Source organism: Serinus canaria, chromosome Z (assembly GCF_022539315.1).
Source record: "Serinus canaria isolate serCan28SL12 chromosome Z, serCan2020, whole genome shotgun sequence".
In the NCBI taxonomy this organism is placed as follows: Eukaryota; Metazoa; Chordata; class Aves; order Passeriformes; family Fringillidae; genus Serinus; species Serinus canaria.
In genome coordinates, this window is record NC_066343.1 from 63,219,135 (window position 1) to 63,233,452 (window position 14,318).

General features: G+C 34.6%; 1 protein-coding gene across 1 annotated transcript in view; it reads left to right on the forward strand.

The window, feature by feature from the left end:
• The window catches only part of RICTOR (RPTOR independent companion of MTOR complex 2), a 74,058-nt gene that overhangs the window by 24,347 nt on the left and 35,393 nt on the right, over nucleotides 1-14,318 (forward strand). The window contains exons 4-12 of the mRNA XM_030236835.2: nucleotides 2,127-2,191; nucleotides 4,326-4,457; nucleotides 5,399-5,462; nucleotides 9,240-9,366; nucleotides 10,226-10,395; nucleotides 10,643-10,710; nucleotides 11,253-11,320; nucleotides 12,653-12,735; nucleotides 13,381-13,468. Coding sequence (XP_030092695.1) covers nucleotides 2,127-2,191; nucleotides 4,326-4,457; nucleotides 5,399-5,462; nucleotides 9,240-9,366; nucleotides 10,226-10,395; nucleotides 10,643-10,710; nucleotides 11,253-11,320; nucleotides 12,653-12,735; nucleotides 13,381-13,468 — 865 coding nt within the window. The remainder of the gene's footprint in view (nucleotides 1-2,126; nucleotides 2,192-4,325; nucleotides 4,458-5,398; nucleotides 5,463-9,239; nucleotides 9,367-10,225; nucleotides 10,396-10,642; nucleotides 10,711-11,252; nucleotides 11,321-12,652; nucleotides 12,736-13,380; nucleotides 13,469-14,318) is intronic.

Sequence of the window (14,318 nt, forward strand, 5' to 3'; positions counted from 1 at the left end):
TCAAGATAAGGTCAAGTTCTTTTCAGCATCCGTGAATATGTGTGCAGTGGGAGCACGAACATAGTTGAAAACAGTTGGTATTGAGCTAATAACCACTTAAATTTGGTGAGAGTGACAACAAGAATAGAACTGATTCAGTGAACTAATGTTTTTTAGCAGTGCAGCAAGTTAGATGGGTTCCTGGAAGATGTCAAATGCTTCAGTTTAATCTCAGGACTGCTCAAGATGCAAACTAATGGTAAATGTATAATAGGAGACTGTACGATAGGTAAATGTACGATAGCTTCACTAATGCACTAGTGCACACTATAGCAGCTTTTTAAAAATGGGGTTTTTAAAAGTAGGAAAAATAGGCTGTTGAGGACAATCTTTTGTGTTAAGTTAGGATTTCTCATTTGTGTCTGGGGTGGAATGCTGGGGAAAGGTTTAGATGTATAAATGATTAGCCAAAACAACTATTGATGTAATTGTCTGCAACTGAACAATGAACTGTTTTTACTCACTATCTTCTCGCACTGTTTTGCTTACACTCTGCCAGCCAATTTTTACAGTTCATAAGATGTCAATAGAAATGCTAAAGCAGCAGTGGTGACCTTAGGCAGTCCAACAACATGGCATAAAAATAGATTGATGTCAGGAAGTGACATACTGTCATAACCAGTTAGTGCATCAATTGTCTAGTTTTATTATCACTTAAACTTGAAAGGTGGTAAAAAAAGGTTATATAAAAACTTTCCTTATGTTTTATAATTGTCTTTGGTTTAAGAAAAATGCAAAATCCAAAATACTTCAATTAACTTAATTATTTGAGCCCAAACATGGAACTGTTCCAGGCCAATTTAATAGTCTCTCATAAATTTCAGCATTATCACTAAGTATTTTTCTTGAAAGACAATTTTGTAAGGCCTAATGAGATCACTGAATCAATTTCTACTTGTTGGTTTACTTAAAAGAGGAGTTTCTGTCAGTATATATTTTTTTCAGATGGAGGTGAACAGTAGAACTGAAGCATGGAACACACTAAATACTTTAAATTATAGTAGCCTTGATTTGGCTGCTTGTGTTGTTTATTATAAATTTCTTATTGTTAGCAGTAAATGCACATAAAGAATGTGTCACAGGGTTTGATATATCACAGTATTTTCAGAGCAGAGGTAATGACTAGTTAGCACAAATACTTCCTGAATTCCTCACTAGGAGAAACTTAATACTGCGCAGACTTAGAACTGAACACATGCCTGTTTTGAAAATAGAGGACAAAGTGCAAAGCTATTGCAATCAGTATTAGTCACTTAAGTTTTTGGAAGTGCTTAGAAAAGTGCTTTGGGATTTGGACATGATAATATTTTATAATTTTAGCCAGGGATAGTAAGTGAGATTACTAGGAATTTCTTTGCTGTTCTTGAAAAGAACAGCATCATCTCTTACAGAAGAGATTGTTTTCCTTTCCTCAAGAGGCTAAAACATTGGCAACCTAGGTTGCTCCTTTTAAAAGCATGGTTTTGGGCTTTAAAACTGCTTGTAAATCTTCTTCACAATGACTAGATATGGCTGAAGTATCCAATTTGTGGCAGTTTACAGCAGTCTTTTTGTGTGCATAAATTCAAACTTTGCTCTGATTTTTCAGAGGTACAAATTCTATAGGATGGGTGTCAGGCCAAGACCAAATGTCAGTTACAGCACACTTGGTAATGCCTACTGATTTTTTTGTATTTCAGTGCTGCTGTGACAAAACATGACAGTGGACCATCACTGTCAGTCTTTTTTCCAAAACTCTTACCTAAGCCCCTGCATATTTGCTTTGACTTCAGTCATTTTTGCTCTCTGCTCAAATTACCAGTTGCCAGCTAGCAATCTGGTGCTGTAAAATGGACCGACCAGTACACAGCTTACAGAACCATGCAACCTTTTTTTGGTATGAAAATCCACCGGTGAGTCTCCATATCTGGTATGTATAAGAACGCAATACGGACAGCAGAAATTCTCAGGGAAGTCTGAAGCTGGTATTCTCTCCCTTGCTACAAATTAAATTCCTCAGGTTTTTTGAAAGCATTTCCCAAAATCTGTGATTTTTCATGGTTATTTCTGGAGATCCATGAATAATAGGTATTTTCTGTTATTTTCAGCTTCTTTGTAATACTGGCCATGCTGAAGAAAAGTTAGGTTTTACCTATGACAGCATCATTATATGGTAAGTACTAAAGAGCACTAGGCAATCATAGCGAACTTCAGTTGTTTTGGTGCAATTAAATAAACTTCATTTGTGCTTCTGAAGTTTGTAGTATTTTGTATTTATAATATGTTTGAAGCTTCATAATGCATGTATACAACCTGCAAATATTTTAATGAGTAAAATCAGAAATATATTACTCACTTTTAGGCAAACAGAGACAAACCCTTCAAGTCAGAAGTGTAGATTTCTTCATTATATTCCTCAGAGATGTAAAAATACCTCTAAGTATTTCAGTAGTTGTAGAAAGCACTTCTAATAGAAATGTACATCTACAAAATACAGAGCATACTCTTGATACAGAGTAAAGATTTAAAGATCAGTATTTTATGTTGTACTGGTGTGTATATGTCCATGAAGCACTACTTGCCTTGCTTCTAACATGTCCTGTATATATACTTTTTAGTGGAATTTCTGTCTATTTTGTGGCCTTTTTGACTGTAAGATGTAACTACATGCTTATTTCCGCACAGAAATTTTTACATTTGTCTTGAAGACCAGCAAATGACAAAAGCAAATAAGATCTAATATTTAATGCATTTCTGTGTTCTTTCAGTTTAGATCTCACTTAAACAAAAAAGCTTAGGAAAGCTAATTGCTCTTTGAGCAAAAGGTTGGAAAACCTTGTGTAATTGTTTTCTCAGCTAAAAACAATGTCTTTATCTTTTTGACTAGCTATATGTTTTCATTGCATACTTAAAGATAGTGACACATCTCTTTTTGGCAGCTTTTGCTTTTTAGTGTTGAATCTCATGATAGTCTTTTCCTTTGTAGTGGTTTCACTGTGCCAGGTCTTTAACTGGTCTACAGCTTCCTCATGAGGGGAAGAGGAGGGGCAGGCACTGATCTCGTCTTTCCATTGACCAGTGGCAGGACTGAGGGGAATGGCCTGACATTGTGTTAGGGGAGGTTTAGGCCAGATATCAGGAAAAGATTCTTTACCCAGAGGGTGGTTGGGCAGTGGTCACATCCCCAATCCTGGCAGAGTTCAAGAAGTGTTTGGACAATGCTCTCAGGCTCATGGGATCCTTGGGATTGTCCTGTGAAGGGCCAGGAGTTGAACTCAAAAGATCTGCGGTATCAAGATTGCACTCAGTATCAATGTGGGCTGGCCTTGAACTGATTGAGAGCAGCCCTGTTGAGAAGGACTTGGGGGTCCTGCTGGACGAGAGGCTGGACATGAGTCAGCAGTCCTGTGTCCAGTCTTGCAAGTCCAGTAATCCAGCTGTGTCCTGGGCTGCATCCAAGGCATTGTGGGTAGCATATTCATATTACAGGAAAGATGGTCTTGAAACAATTCCCTCTTTGGTGCTGAAAGTAATAATCAGTCCATCTTTTTTGCAAATGATGTGGCAGCCTATTTTGTCTAGGTATCACCTGAGAGTAGGCTCCTGTTACAGTGACTTACCCTGGCCAGGTATTTACCAAAGGACTCTGAAGTTTTTTTTGCCTTGGAGTAGCTGGTTACCATGTAGGACAACCCTAGAATAAGGGAAAGAAAACCCAAACATTTTTAGAAGTAAAAATTTAGTCTCAGTAGCTGAAATATTGATGTTCTTAGATGTCCAGTGAAAAATCTTATTAGAAAGTGTTATTGGGAGCTTGAGGATACCCACCCCACCATGCATGTTGTTGAGGAAGAGGGATGAGTATCTTGAGGGCCTTCAAAAGAACAGTGTGCTACCTCATGCTTTCTAATTCAATTTCTAGAGTTTTTCCGTATCGCATTTCTTCTTACCTACCTTATTCTACATCTTAATTTTCTGGGACTAATATTATGCTCAGCTGTTTTGTCAAATAACTTGTGTACAGGTTTTCATTCCATGTCATTTTATGGAGGTACAAGCTGTTATTTGGGGGAAAAATTAATTTGTGGCTTTTCAAGATTAATATTGGCTACCTCTGCTGACCAGGATGAGGGCTTGCCTTCTAGATTGCACATGAGAAGACCTGAAAGTCAGAAAATTAGTTCAGAACATTTATTTTTAAAAATAATACTTTTTGTCTTAAATGAGTGAGTACTAGCTGCATGTCAGATGGTGAAGTCTACTTGCTGCCTAATAACTGTTTGTCCCTCTTGTTTTCTTCATTGTAGTCTGAGGTTAGCTTTACTAAATGAAGCAAAAGAGGTGCGAGCAGCAGGATTGCGAGCCCTTCGCTATCTTATTCGAGACTCCAGTATTCTCCAGAAGGTGCTAAAGTTGAAAGTGGATTATTTGATAGCCAGGTAATTTTTATCTTTCTTCTTGTTGCAAATTGTAAAGTTCTAAGTCACTTGCCTTTTCATGGTTGATAGAGGAGAGAAGTGTTTCCATATTCTCCTATGTTTTTAGTGAGTAGTTTTATAAAATACATTTTTCTTCAACAGAGTATTTCATCACACCAGCTAATCCAAATAAAATGCTGTCCTAATATATGATACCTTAAAAGTAATCCAGATAATTTCTACTTTTAGTCATAAATGCCATTAACTTTTAAATAATGCGGTTGAAATATTAATATTTTTCACGGCTTAAGTTTTTTATGGGAATTGTTTGATAATTTGTATTATCACATTGCTATAATACTTGATATCCAAGAATTTGTAGTCTAAATATAATCAATGATGCAACAGAAAAATACCAAAGGGCACACCAACAGTGAGATAATACAATTAGCATGATGAACAGATGTAAATAATAGCATTCCTAGTGCTTCCTCTAATGAAATTTTTTATTTAATATGCTGGTACAAATGTGTGTAAATTTCTGTTTATAAATGTACACATGTAATTTTATTGTGCTGTTCAACTTTTTTGGAGCAAAAGGACTTTTCTGATCTCAAACTCTGAAACACTCAAGGTGTATTGATGTGAAACATTAGAAATACTTGGTGTGGTCTCATTTGCAAATGACAAATGCAGCTAGCTTGAAAAATAGCATTGAAGCATTATGCTTAGCCATTTTATCTTTAAAAACATTTTAGTGACTTAATTGTAATGAAAATAGCAGATGTATCATAAAAAAAAACCTAGCTGATATATCATAATGAGTATACTTGCTGAAAAGTGTAGTTTTTAAACCACAAGTCAATTCTTTTTCTTTTGTATTCATATGCATAAATATTAACATGAGTTATTAACAGTTAAGATGAAAGTTACAAAATATGTTTTTTTTAAACTTATTTTAGGTGCATTGACATACAGCAGAGTAATGAAGTAGAAAGAACACAAGCACTTCGGTTAGTCAGAAAGGTAAAATCTCCTATGGTTGTATCTGCTGTGCCACTCAGTTGTCTCCATCAACAGTGCTTTTTCAGAGTCTCTAATACCTTGCTTTACCTTTATCATGTAATATAGCTGATAATTTAAAAGACAGAAAAATGTAGTGAAGAGAGTTGTTTTGATTTTACAGTTTTACCATTTAGAATTTTTAGTGTGCTAGAAAAATCGTGCTTACTGGACAAGGTTTGGGAAACACTTACCAAAGAGTGAATGCAAGGGCATAAAAACAACATTAAGTTTCAATATTGAAATTATGACTACTTCATTGTGTAGTTTGTTTAAGCATCTGTGAGTCAGAGATTGGGAGATTTTCTGCCATGCAAGAACTGAGACAAATTGTCACTTAAGTGGTCATTCAAGGAATGCTTATAGTCTTACTGCTTTGTTTGTGGCACTTGATGCTATCCACAGGTAGCAGATACTCAATGAAATATGTTCAGTCTGTGATGGTTACTGTACTGTGCACCCATGAACGTGAGATTTAAAAGTATGGTAGCTGCATTTTCAAGTTCACCCTAGAGAAATTGGCATATAGAGGTACCACATGTATTCAGGAAACATAATTTTCTGCCTTTATGCTGGACTTTGTTGTTCTTTATTGTTCTCATATTTGTATAGAAACTACCAAAGATGGGAGTAAAGTTTATAGTAGTTGATGAATGGCTCCCCAGAAGTACTGTCTGTGTTAAATCTTTTTTTTGTGTTTTAAATCTATCTAAATATATTTTCTATCTCTTAGAAGATACAATGTACTTGATTAACAATTGTGCCAAAAAAGAGAGTTTTAACTATTAAAGACAGCTGCCTCCAAACCCAAACAAGCCAAAAACAAAAAAGACTCAGGATAAAGGAACAGGTCCTTGAGGAAGTTGAACTTTTATTATAAAAGTTTTTTGTGAATCTGCTTTGAAAGAAGAGCTTCAGTGTAGACTCATCAGAAGGTGGAAGCACATCCATAATTGGTTTTATTTGGATCAGAAATTTGTCTTCATTATTTCTGGTCTTTTTTGAGCATTTTCTACTTGAGCAAAAACTTTTGTCTTGAATGAAAGAAGAGGCAGCAAGAGAAACAAATTCATTAACTTGAAATGAAAAAAAATGGTGGTCAAAGAGAAACATCAAAGAAATCATACAGCTGACCCTTGGTGGGTTTTTTTCCTCCATCATGGTGCAAGAGTATTGGTGTGTACCAGGTGTGTGCATCAAATGCATAGGCTGTGCAGCCATACTTGAGGTTCCTTGATGCTGAGAAGAACTATGTTGTTGGAGAGCCTTTTCTAGCATGTTTTGCTACTTACCTATAACATTGTTTTCTTAAAAGACAGTGTCAGACCAACAAAAAGCCAGCCAGTCTGCTACCACTAAAGTTAGCAGTTAAAGTAACCACTAAAGTTAGCTTTCTCATGTGCTGTCTAGGCCGCAACAGTTAAGCATGCATTGGCATAGAGCAGTCAGTTCTCAAGAAATTCTCACACAAGGAATACTGTGCTTCCTGAGTAGCATATTCTGTATTTTCACACTGTCTTTTTGTTACCCTGCTCTTGCCCTTTTTCTACGTCTTTCTTCATCTCCCTCAGTGTCTCAGATTTAGTGATTTTATGTAAGGATTTCTAAAAGATTATATAAAGGACTAAAAGAGAAGAATAAAAAGAAAAAAAGCTAACAAACTGTTTCAGAAGATTATTAACTGTGAAAATGAATTGGGTTTTTCCAGTATCACAGAGCTGTTGTTTTCAGTTTAAAGATGTGGCTCTTTAACCTCATTTTAGGTAGTAAAAATGTCTGTGAGAATTGCATACATTAAAATTAAAACCTCTTTCTTTCTTTTCATAGAGAAGAACAACAAAATATAAAATAGTAACATTTCTTTATGAATTTAGAAAAGAAAATTGTAAACTTTGTTTTAAAAGTCTTAGGTTTAAATGCTGTAAGTAGATTTTTTAAAAAATCTGAATTTTTATACTTGATGTCAAATAGTTTTTGAAGGCTGAGTGCTTACCGCCTGTTTTGACTGTAATCACCTCTGCGTTTACGGGTAAAAGTCTTACAATTTAGTAATATATTCAGCCATGAAAAGGATTGCATTAGGTTGCTTCCAGTAGCATTTTTCTGATAGAAATCAATAACACATTTCTTTTAAGTATAATAGTCTGGGTGTTTTCTTCTAAAAGCAGAAGTCAGGGTTAGATGCAATATGAGCCATGTTCTTTCTTCCTCTTTTCTAAAGGAGTCTTAAAAGACCACATTCATAGTCTCTGTTACTTATTTCATTGTAGCTGCTTGTAGGTAGCTTTCCTTTACCTGTCCTTGGTCTTTAGAGCTGCATTTTAATACCTAGAACAGATAAAAAGTAAATTTAGGAAATGGTTTGTTCTATTGATATGTTTAAAAATTGAGTGCTACAAGAAACCTTTCCTTCTCTTGTCTTCAAAGCAAAGAAGACAGTGAAGCAGAGCAGCTTCTGTCCTCACAGGAAGTACCATTTCAGTATAGTAGCAAACAAGTTGTAGTTTCTAGAGTGGATTGGTTCACCTATTCTATTGCTCATTCTTTTTTGTTCTTCCCAGAGTAAAAGTGAAAGACTGTGTGGGTGGGAGAGAATTTGTTTTTCCTTTAAAGTCCTATCTTAAAGCTTCCTGTTTTGTTGGCATTAAAATTATGTATAACAAGAAGCTTCTAAAAAACATGTATTTAAAGATAGATTTGTTAGAACTTTTCCAAAAAATATTTTGGTTGTAATTTTTGACCTCCTCTCCTTTTAACATCTCTGGAAAAAAAGGTACAAAACTGATAGTCTTTGCATGAATACCTACAACACATCAAAGGGAGACGTAAAATGGATATAGGACAAAATGGTTTTGGAATAATTACTAAGATAAGCCTGGTTTTGTTGAAAACAAAAAAGATTATTAGCAAAAGCATGGGAAACTAGCCGTAATTTTTTAGGTGTTTGATGGATATTGAGTATTTTTTATGTCTCATTTTTATTTATTAGAGGAGAAAAAAAGGTGATATGGCTGAGTGGGCTATAAAACATTGCACTGTTCCCTTTTTAGGCAGTCAGACAAAGACCTGCTTCCTCCTTAGTAATACATCTGTTTAGTGATCTTGTTATGGAAGGATATGTGCATTTAATTTTCACAAATTGAAAAAATTTGAACAAGCAGTTGCTCAGCCTTTCTAATCAAAGGCTCACTTTGGGGACAGTGAAGAGTTGGTGGTATTGGTTGTTCAGGAATGGTTTTCTTTAGCTTTGATGTGTCTTGCTCCTTAATGTGGTGTGAATTCTGAGTATCCCAAACTAACAGCTGAGACTGTCTGTAGTCATTTCTGCAATGTCTGTAGACATTTCTGCAAAATGTCCTTAATGGTAGATGAATTTGTAGTCGACTATGTATCATTGGATAACGTTGTCAATAAAGGTATTATTGGGAGGAAAAAACCTATGATGAAGGTAGTCTTAATTCTCACTGCAAAAAACATGTTTTAAGTTCTTTTTTATTAAGATAAAATATAAAAATAAAAAACTGAAGCACTAACAGAATGGTAAAGTAAATTGACAAACAAACTGAAATTGAAAAAATTTCAAGAGCAAAATAAATAGTTGTGAAGATTCAACAGATACAACCAAGTAATAGGTGGGCTGGTCATTGTAACTGTATGAAGGTAACAGAATACCAGTGAATATGTAAGTGTATTTAGAGAAATGTAAAGAAACCAGAAGGCTTTTTCTTTCCTTTTTGGCAGATGATCACTGTGAATGCTTCATTGTTCCCCAGTTCAATTACTAATTCTTTGATAGCAGTTGGAAATGATGGTCTTCAAGAAAGAGACAGAATGGTTCGAGCATGTATAGCCATTATCTGCGAACTAGGTAAGATAATTTTTCTTAACTAGTGTTCAGTTTTGACATGGTTGTCATTCACAGTACTTGTTTAATAAGGAACTAGATGTTGAGCGTTCCTATCAACAGTTTCTTGGATTTTAGCTATTTGTATGATATAAACCAAAATTACTTAAAAGCTATTTATGTATCATAGGCAAAGTTTTCAGGTTTTCATCTTTTCCTTCAGAACTTGACAGTTTTTGGTTTGCCTTAAAAACATTTCTCTACTGCAGTGGGAGTTTCTTAAAGTAATGGATTTGAAATAGGGGGTTTTCCATACACAAGATGCTGACAAATTTAGAAGAGTTCAGAGAACTACAAACTACCCTCATTTAAAAAAAATTTGAGGTGAATGCTGTAGTTATGGGGACAGTGGTTTATACCAACTCCCTAAACTTTCATTTGGCTGATTTTTAAAGGTTTTCAAAATCAATCAGTGGGAAATAATTCAGTAAATTTTTTTCAGGATTAAAGCTTCTGTTTTAAAGAAATAAACAAAAAGCTACTCTTATTACAGTATAAATATTTTACCTATGTTGGTTCAATGAAGCATGAAAACTCTTCATGGGTGAATCCAGAAACTACTCTATGGAAACTTGGTTGGGAGTTAAGTTAGGAAATGGCCCAATTGGAGACTGAGTGACCAGTATTTTTGTCTATGTAAAATGAATCCAAAATCACCATTCATTACCAGTATCAGCTGGTAAAAGCAAAAAAAGCTTTACATGTGCCTCAGCGCTGTTCAGGATAAATGAGATACCCATACTAGAGATGACGAGTTTGTCATATACCATGAAATATTTTATCTTAGATCACTGGCCAAAATTACTTGTTTTCCTTTATCTAGCACTTCAGAATCCCGAGGTGGTGGCTCTTCGGGGTGGTTTAAGTACCATCTTGAAAAATGTCATTGACTGTCAGCTAAGCCGAATAAATGAGGCTCTGATAACTACAGTTTTGCACCTCATTAATCATCCAAAGACTCGACAGTATGTGCGAGCAGATGTAGAATTAGAGGTGAGTGCAGTTTTATTTGTTTAGTGACAGAAATTAAACGCCCTATTACTCATTAAAATGTTTTACTTTTGTCTCAGATTTCCTGTGTTTTAGTGCACAGTGCCTAAAAGCTAAAATGTTTTAGGCTAAAAGCCTGAGACTTACAAAGCAGAAAAAATACAGTAGTTTGGAGTGGGACTGAGGAAAGGGCAGTAGTGATTTAACTGTATTTTCATGTGAAAATAATGCGTCTCTTTCTTTTGTTTAGCGAATTTTAGCCCCTTACACAGATTTTCACTACAGGCATAATCCAGACACAGCAGAAGGACAACTCAAGTAAGTGTTAGTGCTGCTACTTGTGCCATCAGTTTTGTTCATAGCATTGGAATTGAGCTGTACTTCCTTCCAAATATTAAATATCTAGAAGTTGAATTTCGTAGACTAGAATGCAGTTTTCTAAAATACTGTTAAGAATTTAAGATATAAAAGGGCATGTTTAGCCTAGAGAGGAGAGAGTTGAGGCACACCCTCTGCTGAATAGCAGCCTTTTTACTACCTATGAAAATGCTTTCAAAAGGATATAGCCAGGGCCCTTCATGGTGCTGTAAGGTGGGAGGACAAGAAGCAACAGAGAGAGTTTCCTCCTGTGGAAACTCCCCTAGAAGAGAAAAAGTAACAATGATCAAAAATTCTAAACCTTTTCTGTGTGTATATACATTGTGTAAATACATATGTGCACATATATGCATACATAAAATATTTCTTTTACTCTGAATTTTGTACCCCATCTCAGTTAACTACCTTTTAATAATAATACTGTAATACTGTTTGTTTTGTAATTATTACTTGCATTGTGATATTTGTTGTTTCAACGGCAGAGAGGACAGAGAAGCACGATTCCTAGCTAGTAAAATGGGAATAGTGGCAGCATTTCGATCATGGGCAGGTAAGATTTGTTTGAAATTGGGTGATTGGAAGTGTGATTTTAGTTTCTATTATAAATGACACAGGATCTGTCTCATTTGATATGTCTAATTTCTATCAATACCTTCCTAAAATGCTATTTAATATGTGTTTTGATACTGTAAAGTTGGAGGTTGCAAAGCATAGTGTTCTTAGACTTCTGAGAAGGCACTGCTTTTCCCCTCCTCTGTAAAATACCTTATAAATTACATCTTCGTGGTCTTTCTTGAAATCTAATGTGTGAAAGGATGTTTAAAATAACATGATATCATAAGAACTTGCATTTGAAATGATTCTGCCACTGTAAATGAAGTCTTTTTGTCTATGTTAAGAGATATTGGCAAATATCTCTTAACATAGACAAAAAGACTTCATTTTGCAAAAGCTGAAGAGAAATTGGAAATGCACTTAGCAATTTTTCATGTAGAAGATATTTCTGAATCAAAAAGTATTTTTTTTTCATTTTACACAATCCTTTCTCTGTGATATTACAATATGTGAGATGAAGGTACTGCCTCAGGGATTTTTTTTTTTTTTCTTTTTTTTGTCAAGACACCATCTTGCAGATTTAAATCAATTAATATAAACATTTACCAAAATTGAGTGGAATTTTTCCAGGCTATACTTAAGCTGTTTTGTGACACTGTTTGTTATTTTTAAGTTCTGACAGTGATTGCTAAGCTTAATTTTAATATCCAGTTTTGTGACACTGTTTGTTATTTTTAAGTTCTGACAGTGATTGCTAAGCTTAATTTTAATATCCAGGTATCTTTCAAATTTCTTGTGTGTTCTCACATGCGTGAAGAGGAAGCATGTGATAACTTTGAAACTTTCAGAAAACAGTTTCTAATCTGAACTCAGGCACTTAGATCTAAGGCTGTTAGAATTCTACTGAGACTAAAGGGAAATTAATTAATTTGTTAGGGTAAGATACAGCTTTTGACTGAAATACCTTACAGTTCTGCTCAGATGATGAAAACCTTTCAGGCTTAAGAGTTACTCATTAGAGACAGTTTTGTCTTTTTGTCATTTCTTCCATGCATATGTTTTTTCCACAGGTAGCTTTGAGTACTGTTCACAGTAGGAAGGACGAAAGTAGCACAATTTTTTAATGAGGTTTTAAAGTTTGTGATTAGGAAGTTTTGTTAAGTATTGTTGACTGGGAAGGAGGTGATACTATCAAGGTGAATATGTTCATGATTAGTAATTTTTTTTCATGTGTACTTATTTTCAAACTGGAAATCTAGTTTAACAATGTGTCTATTGTCCTTTCTTTTGCTGATGAGGGAATATTGTAATATTTAATGTTTTCTAGGTATTATCAGCCTGTGCAAACCTGGAAATTCTGGGATTCAGTCTCTTATTGGGGTACTCTGTATACCAAATATGGAAATCCGGGTAGGTGGTGAATATTTAGTACTGATGTGGGAATAATACTTCATATTTAAATTAAGTTATTCTCAACTTTTAAACAATTAAATAGTTTAAATAAATACTCCAGTTATGAGACAGCTGTCCTTAAGTTTATTTAACTCCCAAAGTTCAAGTCTGTAGTTCTGTTATAAAATTCCTATGAAACTGGGAAGCACACCATGTATATGTGACAAAATGGAGGAGAGAAAAGTTCATAAATAAGTTTTTCCTCTGGTCACAAATCAAAGCAAGTTTACAGTAGCTGCAGTCACAAGTTTAAAGCATAATAATCAGAGTTGAATTCCAGGTTAAAAAAAAAAATGTTTCTTCACGAATTAAACTTACTAGAAAAAAGTCGATGGTTCCAGATGTAACTGTTCTAAAAATCTGCAGTCCAAGTAGCCTGAACTACGATAGCATTCATAGTGACAATAAGGGACAATTCAAAAGTAAAAAAAAAAAGCCCCATCCTCTCTTCTCCAGTTTAGTTCTGTTTGTGAAAAAAAAAACCACTACAACAAATGCATCGGTGTTAGCACTCTAGAAATCTTAAGGTGAGTATTAATAGTGAAAAAAGGGACAATTTTGTAAATATGTAAAATTTCTGTTGTGTTATGTTTTCTTCGGTAGCGAGGTCTGCTTGAGGTTCTCTATGATATATTTCGCCTTCCTCTCCCTGTTATTGCGGAAGAATTTATTGAGGCACTTCTCAGTGTTGGTAAGTATTTAAAACAATTCACATAAGAATTCTGTCTATTACACTCCTATACAGATTTGAAACCTTTGGTGTCACCTATGTACTGTAAATTGCATTTGCTTTATTGCTGAATGTATTGGGTGCTCTGAAGTCCTGTATGAAATTCTTTATCACCTCTTAAGTGTTATAAGTTTGGTGAAAGATCAGCATGGGTAGGCATTAACACAAAAGACTGTAAGGTCAGGACTGCAGATCAGAATTCTTTGAACTGTTAGGAGTATTCAGAATTGTGGATGTGTTAGTGAATACTGGAGGCAAGTTATTAGTCATTCTTTTCTATATGTTGTCTGTCTATCTGTTAGCTGTCCCCATTGTCCTTAGACTTCTGCTTTTTTGAGGGGAAGTGCGTGCTTTTTTGTGTCTTTAAATTTAACTGTTAGTATTTTACCTTTAGAATTACTCTTTTGTAAATGCAAGAGAAGTTATGGTTATTTTTAATTTATAAGTAAATAATTCTTTGTTGCAAACTTTCTACTCATATATGGATGTACCTTGTAACATTTTAGATGCTAATGGTATTTTCTCTTAAACATCTTTAATATGTTTATGAATTGGAAATATCATGTTTAATATGTTTATGAATTGGAAATATCACATGTTTTTGTTGACACTTAGATACAATCTTTGTCCTAGCTTTCAAGGTACCCTTGCTTTGTTCAGGACTGTGGATTAGATGACCTGTTAGAGATCCCATCTGACAAAATTTTCCCATCTGACAAAATTTTGAAACCACCTGAAACAATATTTGTGGGCAAGGATTATTATTTACATATTGACTGCCATTCTAATAATACTGTAAAAGCCAAGCTTA